The 15,056-nt window shown below is 42.6% G+C and overlaps 2 protein-coding genes across 5 annotated transcripts; one reads left to right on the top strand and one right to left on the bottom strand.

The window, feature by feature from the left end:
- The first annotated feature begins 4,385 nt into the window (after window positions 1-4,385).
- Window positions 4,386-7,279, top strand: LOC120674191 (probable carboxylesterase 16). Its single transcript, XM_039955329.1, has 2 exons — window positions 4,386-5,443; window positions 6,391-7,279. The coding sequence occupies exons 1-2, from the start codon at window positions 4,749-4,751 to the stop codon at window positions 6,929-6,931; spliced, it is 1,236 nt and encodes a 411-aa protein (XP_039811263.1). The 5' UTR covers window positions 4,386-4,748; the 3' UTR covers window positions 6,932-7,279.
- A 311-nt stretch (window positions 7,280-7,590) lies between these two features.
- LOC120676599 (probable thimet oligopeptidase) lies at window positions 7,591-14,538 on the bottom strand. Of its 4 annotated transcripts, none has more exons than XM_039957907.1 (20): window positions 14,263-14,538; window positions 13,821-13,942; window positions 13,453-13,616; window positions 12,996-13,086; window positions 12,334-12,513; window positions 12,096-12,173; window positions 11,625-11,705; window positions 11,364-11,456; window positions 11,085-11,165; window positions 10,826-10,988; window positions 10,625-10,745; window positions 10,219-10,291; window positions 9,802-9,933; window positions 9,438-9,535; window positions 9,294-9,339; window positions 8,886-8,982; window positions 8,335-8,468; window positions 8,153-8,257; window positions 7,989-8,069; window positions 7,591-7,886 (listed from the first exon to the last, which is right to left on the bottom strand). In XM_039957907.1, exons 1-20 carry the CDS (start codon window positions 14,402-14,404, stop codon window positions 7,776-7,778), a joined length of 2,193 nt encoding a protein of 730 aa, XP_039813841.1. In that variant the 5' UTR covers window positions 14,405-14,538; the 3' UTR covers window positions 7,591-7,775. The 4 variants fall into 4 exon arrangements, with proteins under 4 accessions (XP_039813841.1, XP_039813843.1, XP_039813842.1 ...); XM_039957909.1 differs by having other exon boundaries at window positions 8,395-8,468; window positions 14,263-14,537; XM_039957908.1 differs by having other exon boundaries at window positions 9,826-9,933; window positions 14,263-14,513.
- Between the last annotated feature and the right edge of the window lie 518 nt (window positions 14,539-15,056).

Below are 15,056 nucleotides of genomic sequence, written 5' to 3'. Positions count from 1 at the left end.
TAGAGCGATGAATAAATATGTCCTAGTTTTCACTGTATGTTGTGGTATGGACTCCTGTTGTTAGACCATCTCAGTGGTCGCCTCATGGCCTGATGTGCCACATCAATGAATCTGTTCATCTACTAGATGCCGGAGGTAGCCAACTTTCACAAGGAGAGAGAAGAATTGGCTCATTATAGCATGTTATAGATGGTGTAGAGTTCTAGTATAAACTCGTAATTGCTAGAATTTATCGGTGGGGAATATAAAGGTGGCCCATGGCCCATTGGCACTTCCAGTTCCCGCCCAATCGGACCGAACGCTGCGAACCGTATGTTACTGGTGAATAAGCATCTTGGCATGACATTGACAAGATATGCGATTTGAATTTTTCTAGGCATGGAAGGCAAAGGATGTAATCATGCGGCAAGAATTAAGAAGAAGAAGAAGAAGAAGAAGAAGAAGAAGAAGAAGAAGAAGAAGAAGAAGAAGAAGAAGAAGAAGAAGAAGAAGAAGAAGAAGAAGAAGAAGAAGAAGAAGAAGAAGAAGAATAGATCCAGTAAGCCGTAGGCGGCGTTCCAAATCTTTATGTTGATCTCTCATTCTTTCTGATCTGCAGTACAGCTGCAACTGCAAGCCTGCAAGGACTCTCGAGCTCTGTAAGCTGGATCATTGTTACAGCACGTACGGTTGGCGCTAAGAAGAGGTTAAAGTAGAACGAAGACGCGTCCTCCACTTGTCCCGATCGACTCCCGGTCGTATTTGATGCCCCCCTCTCGGCCTCTCCCCCATGCCCAACGCCCGCCCACCATCTTGCCTATACACGAACGAAACGAGATCGTCTCGGTCGATTTCGGGCGGTGAGGGACGAGTCTCTTTTGAGCGGCGGGTCACTAACAGAGGTATTTGAAGAGTGTAGCTAGGCTTGAATTTTTTGTGGTTTATTTGCAAGTACTTGCTTTATCAGTAGTTAATATAGAAACTCATACTACCCGCCAAAAAAAATATAGAAACTCATACTATTTTTGCATTGTAGCATTTTATTGCAAATCCATGCACTACCGGAAACCCGAACATTGCCGAGTACCAAGGGGTTTGCCGAGTACAATTTTTCGGGCACTCGGCAAACAATCTATTTGCCAAGTGCCATCGAGAAAACACTCAGCAAAAAAAGGCACTCAACAAACAAGGATGTTTGCCGAGTGCCTAGAGGTTGGCACTCGGCAAAGAGGTGTTTGCCGAGTGCCAAGGGGTGGGCACTCGGCAAACATCCAATTTCTGAATTTTCTAAAAAATTTAAAAATAGCAAACAAAGTCTAAAAATTATGAGATTTGGCAAGATGTCATAATATCATATGTGTATATTGTGAGAAAAAGTTGAGGAGGTTTCGCACACTTTTTTCATGTACGTGCTTACAAACAGATACATCTCCGAAGAAAAATCATAGAGTTGAGAATGATCCGATAAGAATTGGAGTCAAATTGATGGTCGAATTGTTGTTTGAGTTCAAAACTTTTTGTATAGGCAATAGATAACATAGATTGCTTAACGTGAAATTTTGGTAAATTTTCAAGTCCATTTGGTATTTTTAAATTTTTTTTACTTAATTTTTTTGCCGAGTGTATTTTATTGGCTATGGGTGCAGTTCATATGCTATGTTACTGGTGCAGTTCATATGCTATGTTACGGGTGCAGTTCTATATTTATAACTAGTACTTGATAACCCTTTGGCATATCATTTACTGTTATTATGAAAATAAAATCATTTTCAATATATCTTGAAAGTAGATCATGATGAATAGGTGCCATGAAATATGTCATCAAAGCATCACACTGTTCTATTAAGATCTTGGCTGCCACATGCGGTTCCATTTTCCTCGGTCCAAATTATTAGTATGCTAATAACTTGTGTTGATGCTGTGTTATTTCTGAGGGACAACACATGTGTGACCTATATTCTTTAAGCCAAGTTAATTATGAATGACTTGCCACGCACTAACAGATATATTGATGGCATTTTCTGTGATCGTTTTTGTAGGGTGCATCTTTGATTCTGAGTGGCCCAAGTTGAGGAATTGTCTTTAGCAGTGATGCCTACTTTGAGATAAATCTGAAGATCAGGGAAGACAGAGAGAGCAATGACAGACAACTTAGCAAAGTATTGATTGATGTGGATGTTGGATTAATGTACTCCGTGATTAAGAGGACAATTCTGTTAGCAGGCTTAGCGAGGTGGATCTAATATACTGTTCGCACCACCGCTGTTCCACATCATATGCTGTTGTAAGACAGTGACGTTGATGAGGCAATTACTGTTGGCGATGACAGAGCCTTGCAATTGCTGCGCCGTGTGGTGGTCGCCGTTTGGTTCGCGAAAAAAAAAATATAAGTTCGCGAAGTGATGATCAGAGTGCTGGAACCGCCCATTGCGTCTGCGAGTTCGCTCCACGGATGGAAGGAGCACACGAGCAGACCGTTGCCTGCGGTCCTTACAAGATGAGCGTCAAAGTTGTTTGGTCCACGTTGTTAATAAAGTAGCCATACTTCTACGCATGGTGATTCACTAGTACTAGTACTTAGACGAGGATTCCATGTGAGACTTTTCATTGCGGTTGCACAAAGCTTTTTTTCTAAGGTGTTCGGAAGGTAATTTTGTCAAAATAGACAGCATGGCCGCTTTTGTCTTAATGATAGTTTCTGTTTTCTAATCATATATCCTGGACGTAAACAATAATGTTTATTTGTGTGTAGTGTTTCGTCAGGCCTGCTGACCGCCAGCAGGTTCGAAAAATCAATCCTATAGATTGTGGTCAGCATCACAGGTCCGCGTGGCATGCATGCTCTTTCCGTGGGTAACCTTGGCTTCTTGCGCCACTGATTCCATGGGAAACACATCACCCCGGATCGTCATGTCCTGATCCAGCAATGTCCGGCGCCAAATGCTCAAGTTGGAGAAAGAAAATCGTCTTGGTCCGTCGAATTCGGCGCGTCCGGGGGCGGAAAAGACGAGAGGCGGAACCGCAGACTCGTCGGTCGTTCGACGCGGCGCGCGCTGTCTCCGGTCTCCTCCAACCCGTTGAAGCGTTCCTTCTCCTTCCGGTGAATCCGCTACGGGCCCGAGCGCTCCGGCAATCGGCAGCTGGATGCCTGGATCACACGGCCGTGCTGACGAAGCAACGCTTTGCTGAGCTGGACGGTGAGGCAAGGATCCTGGATCCAGCGTGGAGCGTGTGATCACTAAAACGAGTTTTTGGGAATGGAAAACCGGAGACCGAGCCCAAAAGCTCGCACATGAGAGGCGACCGTTCTGCTCAGTCAGCCACGTTGTTGCTCGCGAGCTGCGAAGCTAGTTTTCTGTTTTCTAGAAAAAGGATAACAGTCATGAAATTCGGTCGCACCGTTGGAATCTTGTCTTGGCCATCGCTCTCGGCTCTCGCTCTCGGCGGAGGGTTCCACCTTTCCGAATAGATATTCGGCAACTCACCCCCGCCGCAGCCTCCTTTTCTTCTCAGTTGAATTTATTTACCGGTTATGATAGTTCAGCCCCGTTTCAATTTTTCCCTTTCGTTTGGAAACCTTTGAAATAGAAGAAAATACTAGGGTATCCACGAGATTCCCACAGGGCCTCAAATACATCCATTTATTTTAATTCAATCACGAGACCCAAAAGAGGAAGAAAAAAAGTGCCGTGATTTTTTTTTTCAAAATCAGTAAGGGTGTGTTTAGTTGGTGAAAAAGTTTGAATTTTGGTACTGTAGCATATTTTGTTGTTATTTGATAAATAATATTCAATTATGGACTAATTAGGTTTAAAAGATTCCGCTCGTGCTAATCAGTTAGACTGTGTAATTAGTTATTTTTCCAACTGTATTTAATGCTTCATACATGTATTCAAATATTCGATGTGATAAGTCCTATACAAATTTTTTTGGAAACTAAGGGTGTGTTTGGTAGGGCTCCGGCTCTTCCAAAAACAGCTCCGGCTCTTCAGATGGAGCGGCTTTTCTGATGAAGTTGGAGCCGTTTTAGAAAATGTTTGGCAAAACAGCTTCACTTGTTAGATTGATGTGTAAGTCGCGTGAAGCCACGATTTCATGGCTTCACCTTACCTGTGTAAGCCGCTAGCGGCTTCAAGACCGGCTTCACATGTGAAGCCGGTCCCAAAACAAACATTTGGAAGGGCTTCACCTGAAACCGCTCGTGAAGCCGCTGGTGAAGCCCTTCCAAACGGGGCCTAAACATCGGCTAAGCGGAGCGCGGAGCGGGGGTTTGAATTGAATCGAGGGCGCATCTGGCGGCGGCACCGCACCGTCACGTTGTGAGGGACGCGGCTGACGCTTCCATCCAGCCATCCAGGCTCCGTCCAAAGCCAACATCAACCACCCTTCCTTCCCCGTGCTTTCCTTCCATCCTCTCCTCCCCTCCTCACCCACCACCACCCCCGCTTCCTCCCTCTCGATTGTTCGTTAGTTCCTTGCTTGCCTCGCCAGCCTCTTTCCTCCTCCCCCTCCTGCCGCCCGCCCGCCGGCCATCGTCATCCGGGGCGGCCACCCCGCCAATCCCCATTCCGCTTCGCCTGCTTCGCTTCTCCACCCCCAACCACTCCCCCCGCCGCCACGCGTCACCTTGACCCAACCAATCCGATCCTATCCCCCGCCGCAAGCGGACGGGATCGGGCGCCGCCGCCGGGGGCACGGAGGGCTCGCTCCGGATCCCACCCGAGGGAGGATCGCCCCGTGTGATGCGCGGATCCGGCTGACGGCGAGCCATGCCGAGCGTCGGCGTGAAGATCTACAGCGTCTTCTTCAAGCTCTGGCTCCGCCACCGCCTCCAGTCGCTCGCAGCCGCCGGGGGCGGCCCCGACCCCGCCGCGGCCGCCTTCGGGGTCTCCTGCCGCCCCGACGAGGCCACCGCGCCCGCCAACCCGGCCTTGTCCGCCGCCGACGGGGTCGCCTCCAAGGACCTCCACATCGACCCCAACTCTTCGCTCTCCGTCCGCATCTTCCTCCCCGCGCCGCCGCCGCCCCAGGCGCACCTCCTCGCCCACTCGCGTCGCGCCAGCGACCCCACCCCGGCCCCCGCGTCCAACGCCGCCGCGCCGTACCGCGGGTACCTCCCGCACGCCGTCTCCTCGCCGCGCGCGCCGGCGTCGGCGCGCCGGAGGCTGCCCATCGTCGTGCAGTTCCACGGCGGCGGGTTCGCCACCGGGAGCAGCAGCGCCACCGCCAACGACGCCTTCTGCAGGAGGGTGTCCAAGCTCTGCGACGCCATCGTCGTGGCGGTGGGATACAGGCTCGCGCCGGAGAGCCGGTACCCTGCCGCGTTTGAGGACGGGGTCAAGGTTCTCAAGTGGATCGCCAAGCAGGCCAATCTAGCAATGATGAGCAAGGTTGGGGGTGGTGTGGACACGTTCGGTGCGTCCACTGTTGAGCCGTGGATTGCTGCACATGGTGATCCAGCAAGGTAAAACTTACTAATCCCTATGTTTAAAAGCTGTGCTACACTGTCATTCTACATAGGGTAAGCGAAGTGAACATGAAATTGCAATGCCAAATTGACTATAAGTGGGAGAGTCCAAGAATTGTGTTAAGAATTTTAAATTTGATTACTTGAACGTTCCGTAGTTTCTCTTTGTGTGTAATCTATGTTCATTTACCAGTTCAACAAACATGCTACAAGGGAAGTGTCTTCCTTGAGGAAAAAATTAATGTCTGTTAGTTGACAGTTAAGCTTGACCGAGTGTTGTATCCAGTTAGTTTTTTTTATATCATACCATCTGCATGATCTTTAGCTGTTTGTGTCATTGTGTGTGCTGATGGGGGTCGGTTTGGACAAGATCACGAGAATGGAGTTCCTCGCAATAAAAGAAGTAGGCACCTCCAGAATTTGCAAATATCAGATAATCATGCCATTTTTTAGCACATCATTGACATTGTATATATGAGGTTAATGCCATTTTACGTTTTACTTGGCATGTGAGAAGGCCTTCTCTTTATAAAGTTGTCTTGTGAGCATCTGTTGGGCAAAGTTACATTTATTTTGAAGTTACATATTGAGTGCATGACTGCTAATGGTAGTAACATGATCTTGGAAACTTTGAATGCTAGTTAAGTAATCAGGATTGGAAAAGGAGAACATTCACATCATGTTAGGATTCATCATGGAATAGGAGTCCACTGAATTACTGGAGTTAAGATGTATTGCTGACTCTAATACAGATGTGAATGTACAGTCTTCATCTCACATACCTGAGAGTAGACCCTGGACAAATTAATTGCACAGGCCTGATTACTTTTATGTCATGCTATCTATTTTGTCTAGTCAGCTGTTGTAGTTCCTTTTGTGCTAATTGTGTGTTTGTTACTATTGCTGAAGTTTTTACCAGATAGTGTATCTTATTCTTGGTGCAGATGTGTTCTACTCGGTGCAAGTTGTGGTGCCAATATTGCGGATTATGTAACTCGGAAGGTGGTCGAAGATAGCAAGCCATTCGACCCGATTAAGGTTGTCGCACAAGTTCTGATGTATCCCTTCTTCATAGGGAGTGTTCCGACGCACTCAGAAATAAGGCTTGCTAACTCGTACTTCTATGACAAGTCCACATGTATACTTGCTTGGAGATTATTTTTGTCAGAGAAAGAATTCAACCTAGACCACCCTGCGGCCAATCCTCTGGCTCTTGGCAGAGGAGGCCCGCCACTGAAGTGCATGCCTCCGACCTTGACAGTCATTGCTGAGCATGACTGGATGAGAGATCGAGCGATTGCTTACTCTGAGGAACTCCGCAAGGTTAATGTCGACTCACCGGTTCTCGACTACAAGGATACAGTTCACGAGTTTGCAACCCTGGATGTTTTCTTGAAGACTCCACAAGCCCAGGCCTGTGCTGAGGACATTGCCATATGGATGAAGAAATACATATCCCTCAGAGGGCATGAGTTCTCGTATTAGTTGTAGCAAAGATCACACATTGTGAAATAGACTTTTTTTACGGGGAAGCATCAATATGTTCTTTTTCAACTGGTGGTGAGTGGGATGCTGGATTATAGTGAAGTAACCAGTTAGCTTATTGTGAGTACTGAGTCCTTTGGTGATTTTTGTCAGTGTGCAAAGTTGTAGGCTGTACTCAAAACGATGCTCTTCCCCTTGTAGAGCTCAATTCTTTCATTGCTTTTGTACCCTTTGTGTATTATGGAACTACTGGTGCTTGAAGTTGCCATTTCTTGAGAAAAGATATATCATTCTCAGTTGTCTAGTTGTGAAGAGTATTCAGCTCCACACAATGACACGCGTACTCAATCATCACATTGTTCCGTACAGCATACATCAGACTGCAACCTTTTATTGAATGTATTATTTTGAATTTCTGCAGGTTTCCGTATTATATATGTACCAGTGTGCACGCAATTCTGATATTATCTGAAGGCTTTCTTTTGCAAGCTTCAGAAACGTTTAAGTGAAAGTTTTATGTGCATGCCAAGTTATCCAATTATCAGCTTTGATTTTGTAAAGCTTGAAAGCAAGACCTGTTAAAAAGGCATGCTTCGTGCTCAATTCAACAGACTTGGGATGAATGCTTCGAAGTATGATAAGGTTAGGAAATGACGGTCTAAGCAGAATCTAGGCACAGCATTTTTGTATTCCTGCATAACTAAAGGGTCAACGAATGTCGGGTATCAGAATTGCACACAGATCATAGTCTGTCACGCAAAAAAGACCTCAACAATCATCAGATCTTCAATGGTTACATTAACAAAAAAGAATAAACTCTAATGGTTGCATTATACACGATATCTCACAAACTGTTCCTTGTTCTGCTCTGAATAAAAGGTTGGAGTGATGGTTCTCTTCCTAGGTAGTCAGTTATTATCTCCAGTGAATCTTTTGAACCTCCTGGAGCCAACACCTGCAGTGATGTGAGCGGTTTGTAACAACTCAACATGCGCATGCAATGAATCCAGTACAGAACGAATAGGTCAGCAATCCTGAATATGACATTAGTCATTACCTTATTTCTGAATCGCAATCCTGCATGCTGATTGAGCAAGTCGTCTTTAAATTTTGATACAAAGAGGTCAGCAGCAAAAACCTGCATAGTTCAGATAGATGTGAGTATCTAGGATCTCCAAATATGACAGAAGCATTATGCCTTAGGATTTGTATTGCACGAACCTCACTCCATATGTAACTGTAGCACACAGCATCATAGCCAATAGCAATACGAGGAAAACATGAAGCTGGACTGGTCCCTTCCAATAAAGGTATACCCAACATTACCTGGAAAGTAGCATTTGCCTTAATTGATCATAATCAGGATTCAGGACTATAAACAGTGAAGCAATCATTTTACGTACCTTGGGATGAAGCTCCTTGATCAAGTGATCTATAAACAGTGAAGCAATCATTTTACGTACCTTGGGATGAAGCTCCTTGATCAAGTGATCAATATCCACATTCTCACTTGAATGTATTATCTGATCAACAAGGCCTAGTAAAGTGAAAACAATATGTAAGCTACTTCATTGAATACAAATTTCTTACTAATTAATAAACATGAGCTAACAATAGGATACAAATCAAACTGTCCATAATTGACAAAAAGTATCAATTAGGTTGGTTTTGCTGGACAAGTTAACAACTTATCAGCTAGAACTTATTTCAGAGCATAGGTGGGAACAAAAGGAAAGTAATCTGTAGCAGAATGGCGAGTGGGCAGATAATTAATAGTACATACTGTTAACTGAAGTAAGAGAATGGACTGATGCTGACATGAAAAGCCAGCCAAATTCAGATGGGAGGTGTCAGTCAGACTATACTAGGACCTCAACCTCATTGCTTAGAGCTAGACAACATTTAAGACAATAAAATCACTCCATTTGATTTGGTAGATAGCTAAATGACTCACACAAAAGGATCTCCTGTTTCATTTTCAGGCCAGCAAATAAATCGCGCCTCCTTTTCAAAGATTGGCAAGCTTCACTAGTTATGGATTTCGTAATGTCCTACAATGATAAAAACAGAGAATAGTTTTTAGTGCTAATTTAAACAAGTCCTGACAGATTCACAAGGACTTATCAAAGGATCAAATAACTGTCGCAATGCAGCATTATCATATAATGCTTACTATAACTAAGAATTCTTCACGCATACAAGGTCGGAAAAATTGCTTTTATCCATGGAGTTGTTTCAATCTTTTGAAATGACCGGATATTATTTACCAGCTTTCTTACATCTTTATTCTTTTTTGTTCTTGAAAATATGCAAGGCATAATAATTCCAACACATTAACATATGCTAAGTTTATTTGCACAACCTGATGGAAGCCGGACATCATTTTCAGAGAAATGCTCTCGTAGCACCTGAGATGAAAAGGTTGCATTACATATAAAAAATATCAGCTTCGAATAGATTAAACACAAGTTTTGGCGTGTAACCGAAGAAAAAGAGCAATGCCTACCAGTTCTCAAGTAGCAGGCTTGGAATTTCAGTGAAGTCACCCTCCAGTCGGAGAGCTGAAAATCTTGAAAAGGTGGCTCTGTTTGATATGTGATGGACCTGTGGGACGCAGATTATGTGATCACTGTGTCTATTCATTTAATGTCAACAGATGTCGAGATATTTATAACAGAATCCTATTTCTCTGCTGAGGAAACATACCAAAAGAAGTCGTTTCACTGTGAAAAATTATTACAAGAACTTTCCAGTGTGGTAATATTTTGGTTAAAAACTTTAGCTTTGTGGGAGAATATTTTGTTAAAAAACTTTAAACTCAATGGGCAACTAATGCTTCAAAGTTCTGTAAGATTTTTGAAACAAAATACATTTGAGAAAGCTGATATCAATACCACATGGCTAAATTCATGAAATAGCCTGACAACTTCAGGGAACCGCAGCAATGCTGAATTCCCATCAAACTCTTTTGGACATTGAGATAATAGCACAGCAGCCGGAACCTGTCACCAACAGCCCGATAATTACAGTATGAAATAATTAACCAGTTGAGTAGCTACAGAAATACTTTTGAGCTTGTGATAGAACAATTACTTTTGAGCTGTTAACAATTTGACTGTATTAGATCTTATAATAAATTTGCTTTAATATGAAACCTTAAAGGTTACAAGAGAAGGTAATAAAAAAAATCTTTGGATTACAGTGATTCTAGCAAAAAAAAAAGGTGATTATAGCAAGAAATTCATACTCTGGATGCACTATAACATACATGAGATTTTTCGTGTTACCTTACATGTACCATTAGAATACAAGCATCCATTTTGAAGTGCCACAACACAAGTGTGTGCATACTTTCCTTCCCTGTGAAGCAAAAGAGGGTAGCTGATTAAAATTACCCTCTTTATGTAATGGTGTCTTATGTTGTGTTCTTTAATGGCTTTTGCATCTGCATTCAGTGAGGCTATTTTCTCCATCGAAAATGTTAGTGCAAGCCCCAGGAGTATTGGATTCCCTAATATACGTTTCGTCAGTTATGACAAACAGGGCAAAAGAGAAAGAAGCTACAGCAACTTGCAGTGCATTTCTTTTATAAAAATGGATATACTTTCAGGATTTGTATCCAATCAAACATGCATCTCATGTCATGAAACCTTGAAAATCATTAAAGCTTCACTAGCATGCATTCGAACAGACCTGGCAAAGACATCGAGAAAAAAATAACCCAAGAGATCACTTGAACTTGCATCCCAAACAGAAAACACACGAACTGTATCATGCCAAACCTCAGCATCCTTAATTTCATCAAATCTTAGTGCTTCATGGAAGAAAAAAATAAATTAGAAAAAAATATATCCATGCTCATTCCTATGAAAAATAGAGGTGCTAGCATTTTACCGAATAGATCCTGAAACATCTTCAACATTCCAGATATGACCAGGCTAACAGGAAAGTATTGTTTAATTTCACCAATGTCAAGATCAACCTTGAATTCTTCAGCTCTTTTGATGTAGTACAACAAATCTTCCATGCCGACCTGAGCATTTCCTTCCTCCTTCATCTGAAATAAGCAAATCAGTAGCCACCATTCGATTTATTAATGAAAAGAGTTTGATCGATAGATAAATTAGAAGATAGAAAAGGAGCTTCTTAAAACCTTAAGGTCTTTGAGTATGCTGAGCTCTCTATTAGCTATATCACTTAACTGTTCTGATATCTCTTCCAAAAACTCTAAGACCTGCAAAAGCAGAAACTATGACATCTGTCGTTTTCCTAGTGTCATGTGAAACTGAGCATGACACAATATTCATCAGCAAGCTGACTAGATCAGGATTAAAAAATTATACTGTGTTTGATATTGGAGGACGCATTTAACCAGTCATAATTAGCTAAAAAGAAAGAATCAAGCAGATTTGCCTTGCAGAGAAGCACAAACCTTCCTTGATGTCCTTGGCATTCTGGGCTCAATAGCAAAATCAGCATAGTTGGCATACCCCAGCAATCTAGCAAACTTGTGTCTTAGCTGAACCTGAATATACACAGAAAATGAAATTGCAACATGTCAGTTCCAGTGCTATGTCTACACTGAAACTAATGAAACTAACAAAATGTAATAGATGATATAGATAAGGTGAAATCAGCAATACAATGGCCATGTACTATGAAGTTACAGATGCAGATGGGCACTTGTGGTTACCAAATTTTCTAGGATGCCTAGATTATCCTTCCCACCTTTCTGTCCATAAGCAACAGCAACCTGCTTCCTGGTAGAGCCAACCTTGAAAAGGATGCGCCTAGTTAGCACCCAATCATATATAAATTAATTGCAAAAATATAAATTGAACAACTGGCGAACAGGACACTTCCTAGCATAAAAAAAAACTTCGACAACATAAAATATCCACTCTATTTGGCTGGCTGTGACTGGTGGCTGGTGATGATTTGTTGTGGGAGAAAAGTACTGCTAACTGGCTAGTGGCTGGTGCTGATTTAGTGTGAGAGAAAAGCACTGCTGGCTAGTTGGCTGACAAGACAGCCGAACAGAGTGATTACTAGTTTTACCCTTTAAATCAAATCAATGGTCATAGCTTATAAAACAGCCAACTGACCATTAAGCATAAGTAAGGAATGTGCAATTGTGTGATAAAGCACAAGAGAGGGAACTGACCTTGCAGTGCTCGAGAATTGGAGTAACATGGTAACTAGTTAACGGAACCTTCAGCTTCCCTTCAGCCTTTTCCAGATCCTGAGTTGAAGAGTTTGAGTAAATCAGGATAAGAAAGTATAATAACATCATTTAAACTACACTTCAAGCATACAATAAGCAAAGATTAATTGAACCTTCCAAGGATAGCTTATTGTACTTTTTGAAGGCATGCTTGATTCAAGCTTATTCTCTAGCTTACCTTTAGGAACTCAAAGGGCATTCCAGCTAGCTCATCCTCGTTTAAAAGGAGGAATTGGGTGAAATCATTCAGATTTTGGAGATACTTCAAGTTTAATTCATCTATATGGCATTTCAATTTCTCCATTTCTTTTCTCTTGCTCTGTGATAGTTTTACTCCGTTGCGCTCAAACTCTTTCACCTGTCAACCATAATTATAAGAATCAGTAAAACGATACTAATTAGTCAAAGCAATTTGGAAAATCTTCTTTGTGTGAATTGCAAATAGTATAATAGCAAGACACATTACATATCCTTCAGTAAACTTATAATTCACTACTTCTATGGTTTGCTTACAGCTTTGATACACCTTTTAATAAAAAAGGTATCAATCCTTTATGATAATAAATCATTTCAGAAATTCAAATTCAAGAAGAAAGGGTACTGCAGATGCAAAGACACATCAGGGCAAGAGAATATGCAGTAAATAAGCATGTTCCAACGAGAGCAGTCCCTAGCCAGGTTATACCTACATGATCTATGTTCATAAGCAATATCAATAAGGACACGACAATTATAGCAAAATGATATTCAGGGTTAAGGTATTGACACCAGTTCATGTACAAACAATCAGTCGTCAGTCAGCATATGATATCAATTACATGTAGCAAAAGAATTCTGTACCAAGCACTGGAGAAATCTTGTTGCTTCAGGACCTATTCTTTCACCTTTCACTGCAAATGCTTTTATTACGCGATAAACATCCTCACGCTGCCTGATCACCTTGCAGGAAATAGCAAGACCCTTATATTACCATTGCATTGGCTCAGGTAGAAGGGAACTTCACACCCTATTAGTATTGCTAGTCTTAATATATGCTGTTTTACTTCATAAACTTTACGAAAAAACCCCGATCTGCAGGGTCACTGAAACTATGCCACAGATGCTCACTAGACCAAGCAAGTAGTATGAGTAACACAGCTACCAAGTTACAAGCTACACACATGAATTTGTGTTACCACTTGATGTTATTTGACAATGGTACCTAATTTTACACTAATGTCAGTTAGGGAACATACGTCCCTATGCCACAGTTACATCCAAGTGAATGAATAGGAAATAGTGAGTAATAACATTGCACCTGCACAGCACAAAATAAGAATCCAATCGTTTCTCTGCTTCAGCACTGGCTTTCCGAACATCCTCAGATGTTGATACCATCCTTGGGAGAACACAAGCTTGAACCAGAGGAAATTGCAGCGCATCTAACTCTGCCAGTGGTGCAACAACATTTGCAAAACTGACCTACAAATACAATGTGTAACTGTTAGATAATTCTCAAGATTTGAGGGCTGTATGAGCTCATTGGACATTGTATTTTTTTTCTAAGGACAGCAATCTACAAACATATATAAGTCCAAAGCCACAAATAAACTTCCATATAAAAGCTACATTCCACAAAACAACGCCGTGAGTAAAATGCAGTGGCATAACGAGTTGCAAACATACTTTATCAAGGGGCACTGCAGCCACTGAATCATATGTTTCCTTCGCCTTAGTGATGATACGGTCAGCTAATCTTTTAATCTCAGCTGGTGACAAGTTGACTTGAGCAGTAAACCCTGGAAGCTCTGCAGCCAATCAGAACATCAACCACTCAATTGAAAAACAGATCAATAATTTTTAAGGTTCGCCTAAGAGTTAAAGTTTCGCTGAAATTGTAACAATAACGTATACTTCTACATTTCACGAGGTAATTCTAAATTCTAATAATCAAAGGGCAAAGCAATCGATGTCCGTGTTAAGGCGAAAACCCATCAACATATGCTACATTGGTACGAGATTGAAGCGAAGCAGTACAGGCCTGTGCAGGCTGCTCAATTTCAGAGCATCAAATGGGCTTTGAGTTCAAAAGCAAAGGGTGGGGGCCGAGGGTTTTGCGGGTGCTCACCTTGTCGCTTCCTCCGGCGGTGGGCGGCTACGGCGGAGAAGGCGATGTTGAGGCCGACGGCGACGAGCGCCGCCGCGCCTGCGACGAGCGCCGCCGCGCCTGCGACGACGATGACCTGGCGCTCCCGCCTCCTGGGCTCCATGGCGGAGCCCTGAGGGCTTCTAGAAGGTTCCGGAAAAGAGACAGGCAGCGAAGGGAAGAGAGGGGAAGAGGTTTTCCTGCGGCTGGCTGGGCGGCGAGGTAGACGAGCAAACGGTAGCGGCGGCTGAGCCAGCGAGCGGAGGTCACGAAGATATGTGAGATCTGGCCGGTGGTTTCCGCGTGGACGGCTGGATTTGGAGGGAACTTTTGACAGCTTTCATTTCATGTGCAGCGCATTCACCTTGTGAATACTATATGCCTTCAAAACTCAAAAGACTAAGTTGGCCGTTCTTAAAATTTACAAAATTATAAAATCACGCAACCGATTTGTTGTCAATAAACACGTTACCTACCACTAAAAGATTAACCGAAAATAATAGCATTAATGTTGAAAACAATAGCATACTTCACCATAAAAAATCATAAGCAACGAACTAATCAGGAAGACTCAAGTAAGGTGCTACTAAGTATCATATAGGCAATATTATTTATTTAAATATCATTTTTCCTCGATACAAACAGTTTTAAATAGTGTATAGTACCCTAGCAAACATATATATTTAATCTATGTTTAAATATCGTCCAACCTAAGAAGTACTAGTTTCAAAGTGGAGGATTTTCTTGAAATGTACAACACCTTTACAAACTTTAAA

This window comes from Panicum virgatum, chromosome 5N (genome assembly GCF_016808335.1).
Source record: "Panicum virgatum strain AP13 chromosome 5N, P.virgatum_v5, whole genome shotgun sequence".
Classification (NCBI taxonomy): Eukaryota; Viridiplantae; Streptophyta; class Magnoliopsida; order Poales; family Poaceae; genus Panicum; species Panicum virgatum.
This window is presented reverse-complemented; position numbering and strand designations above follow the sequence as displayed.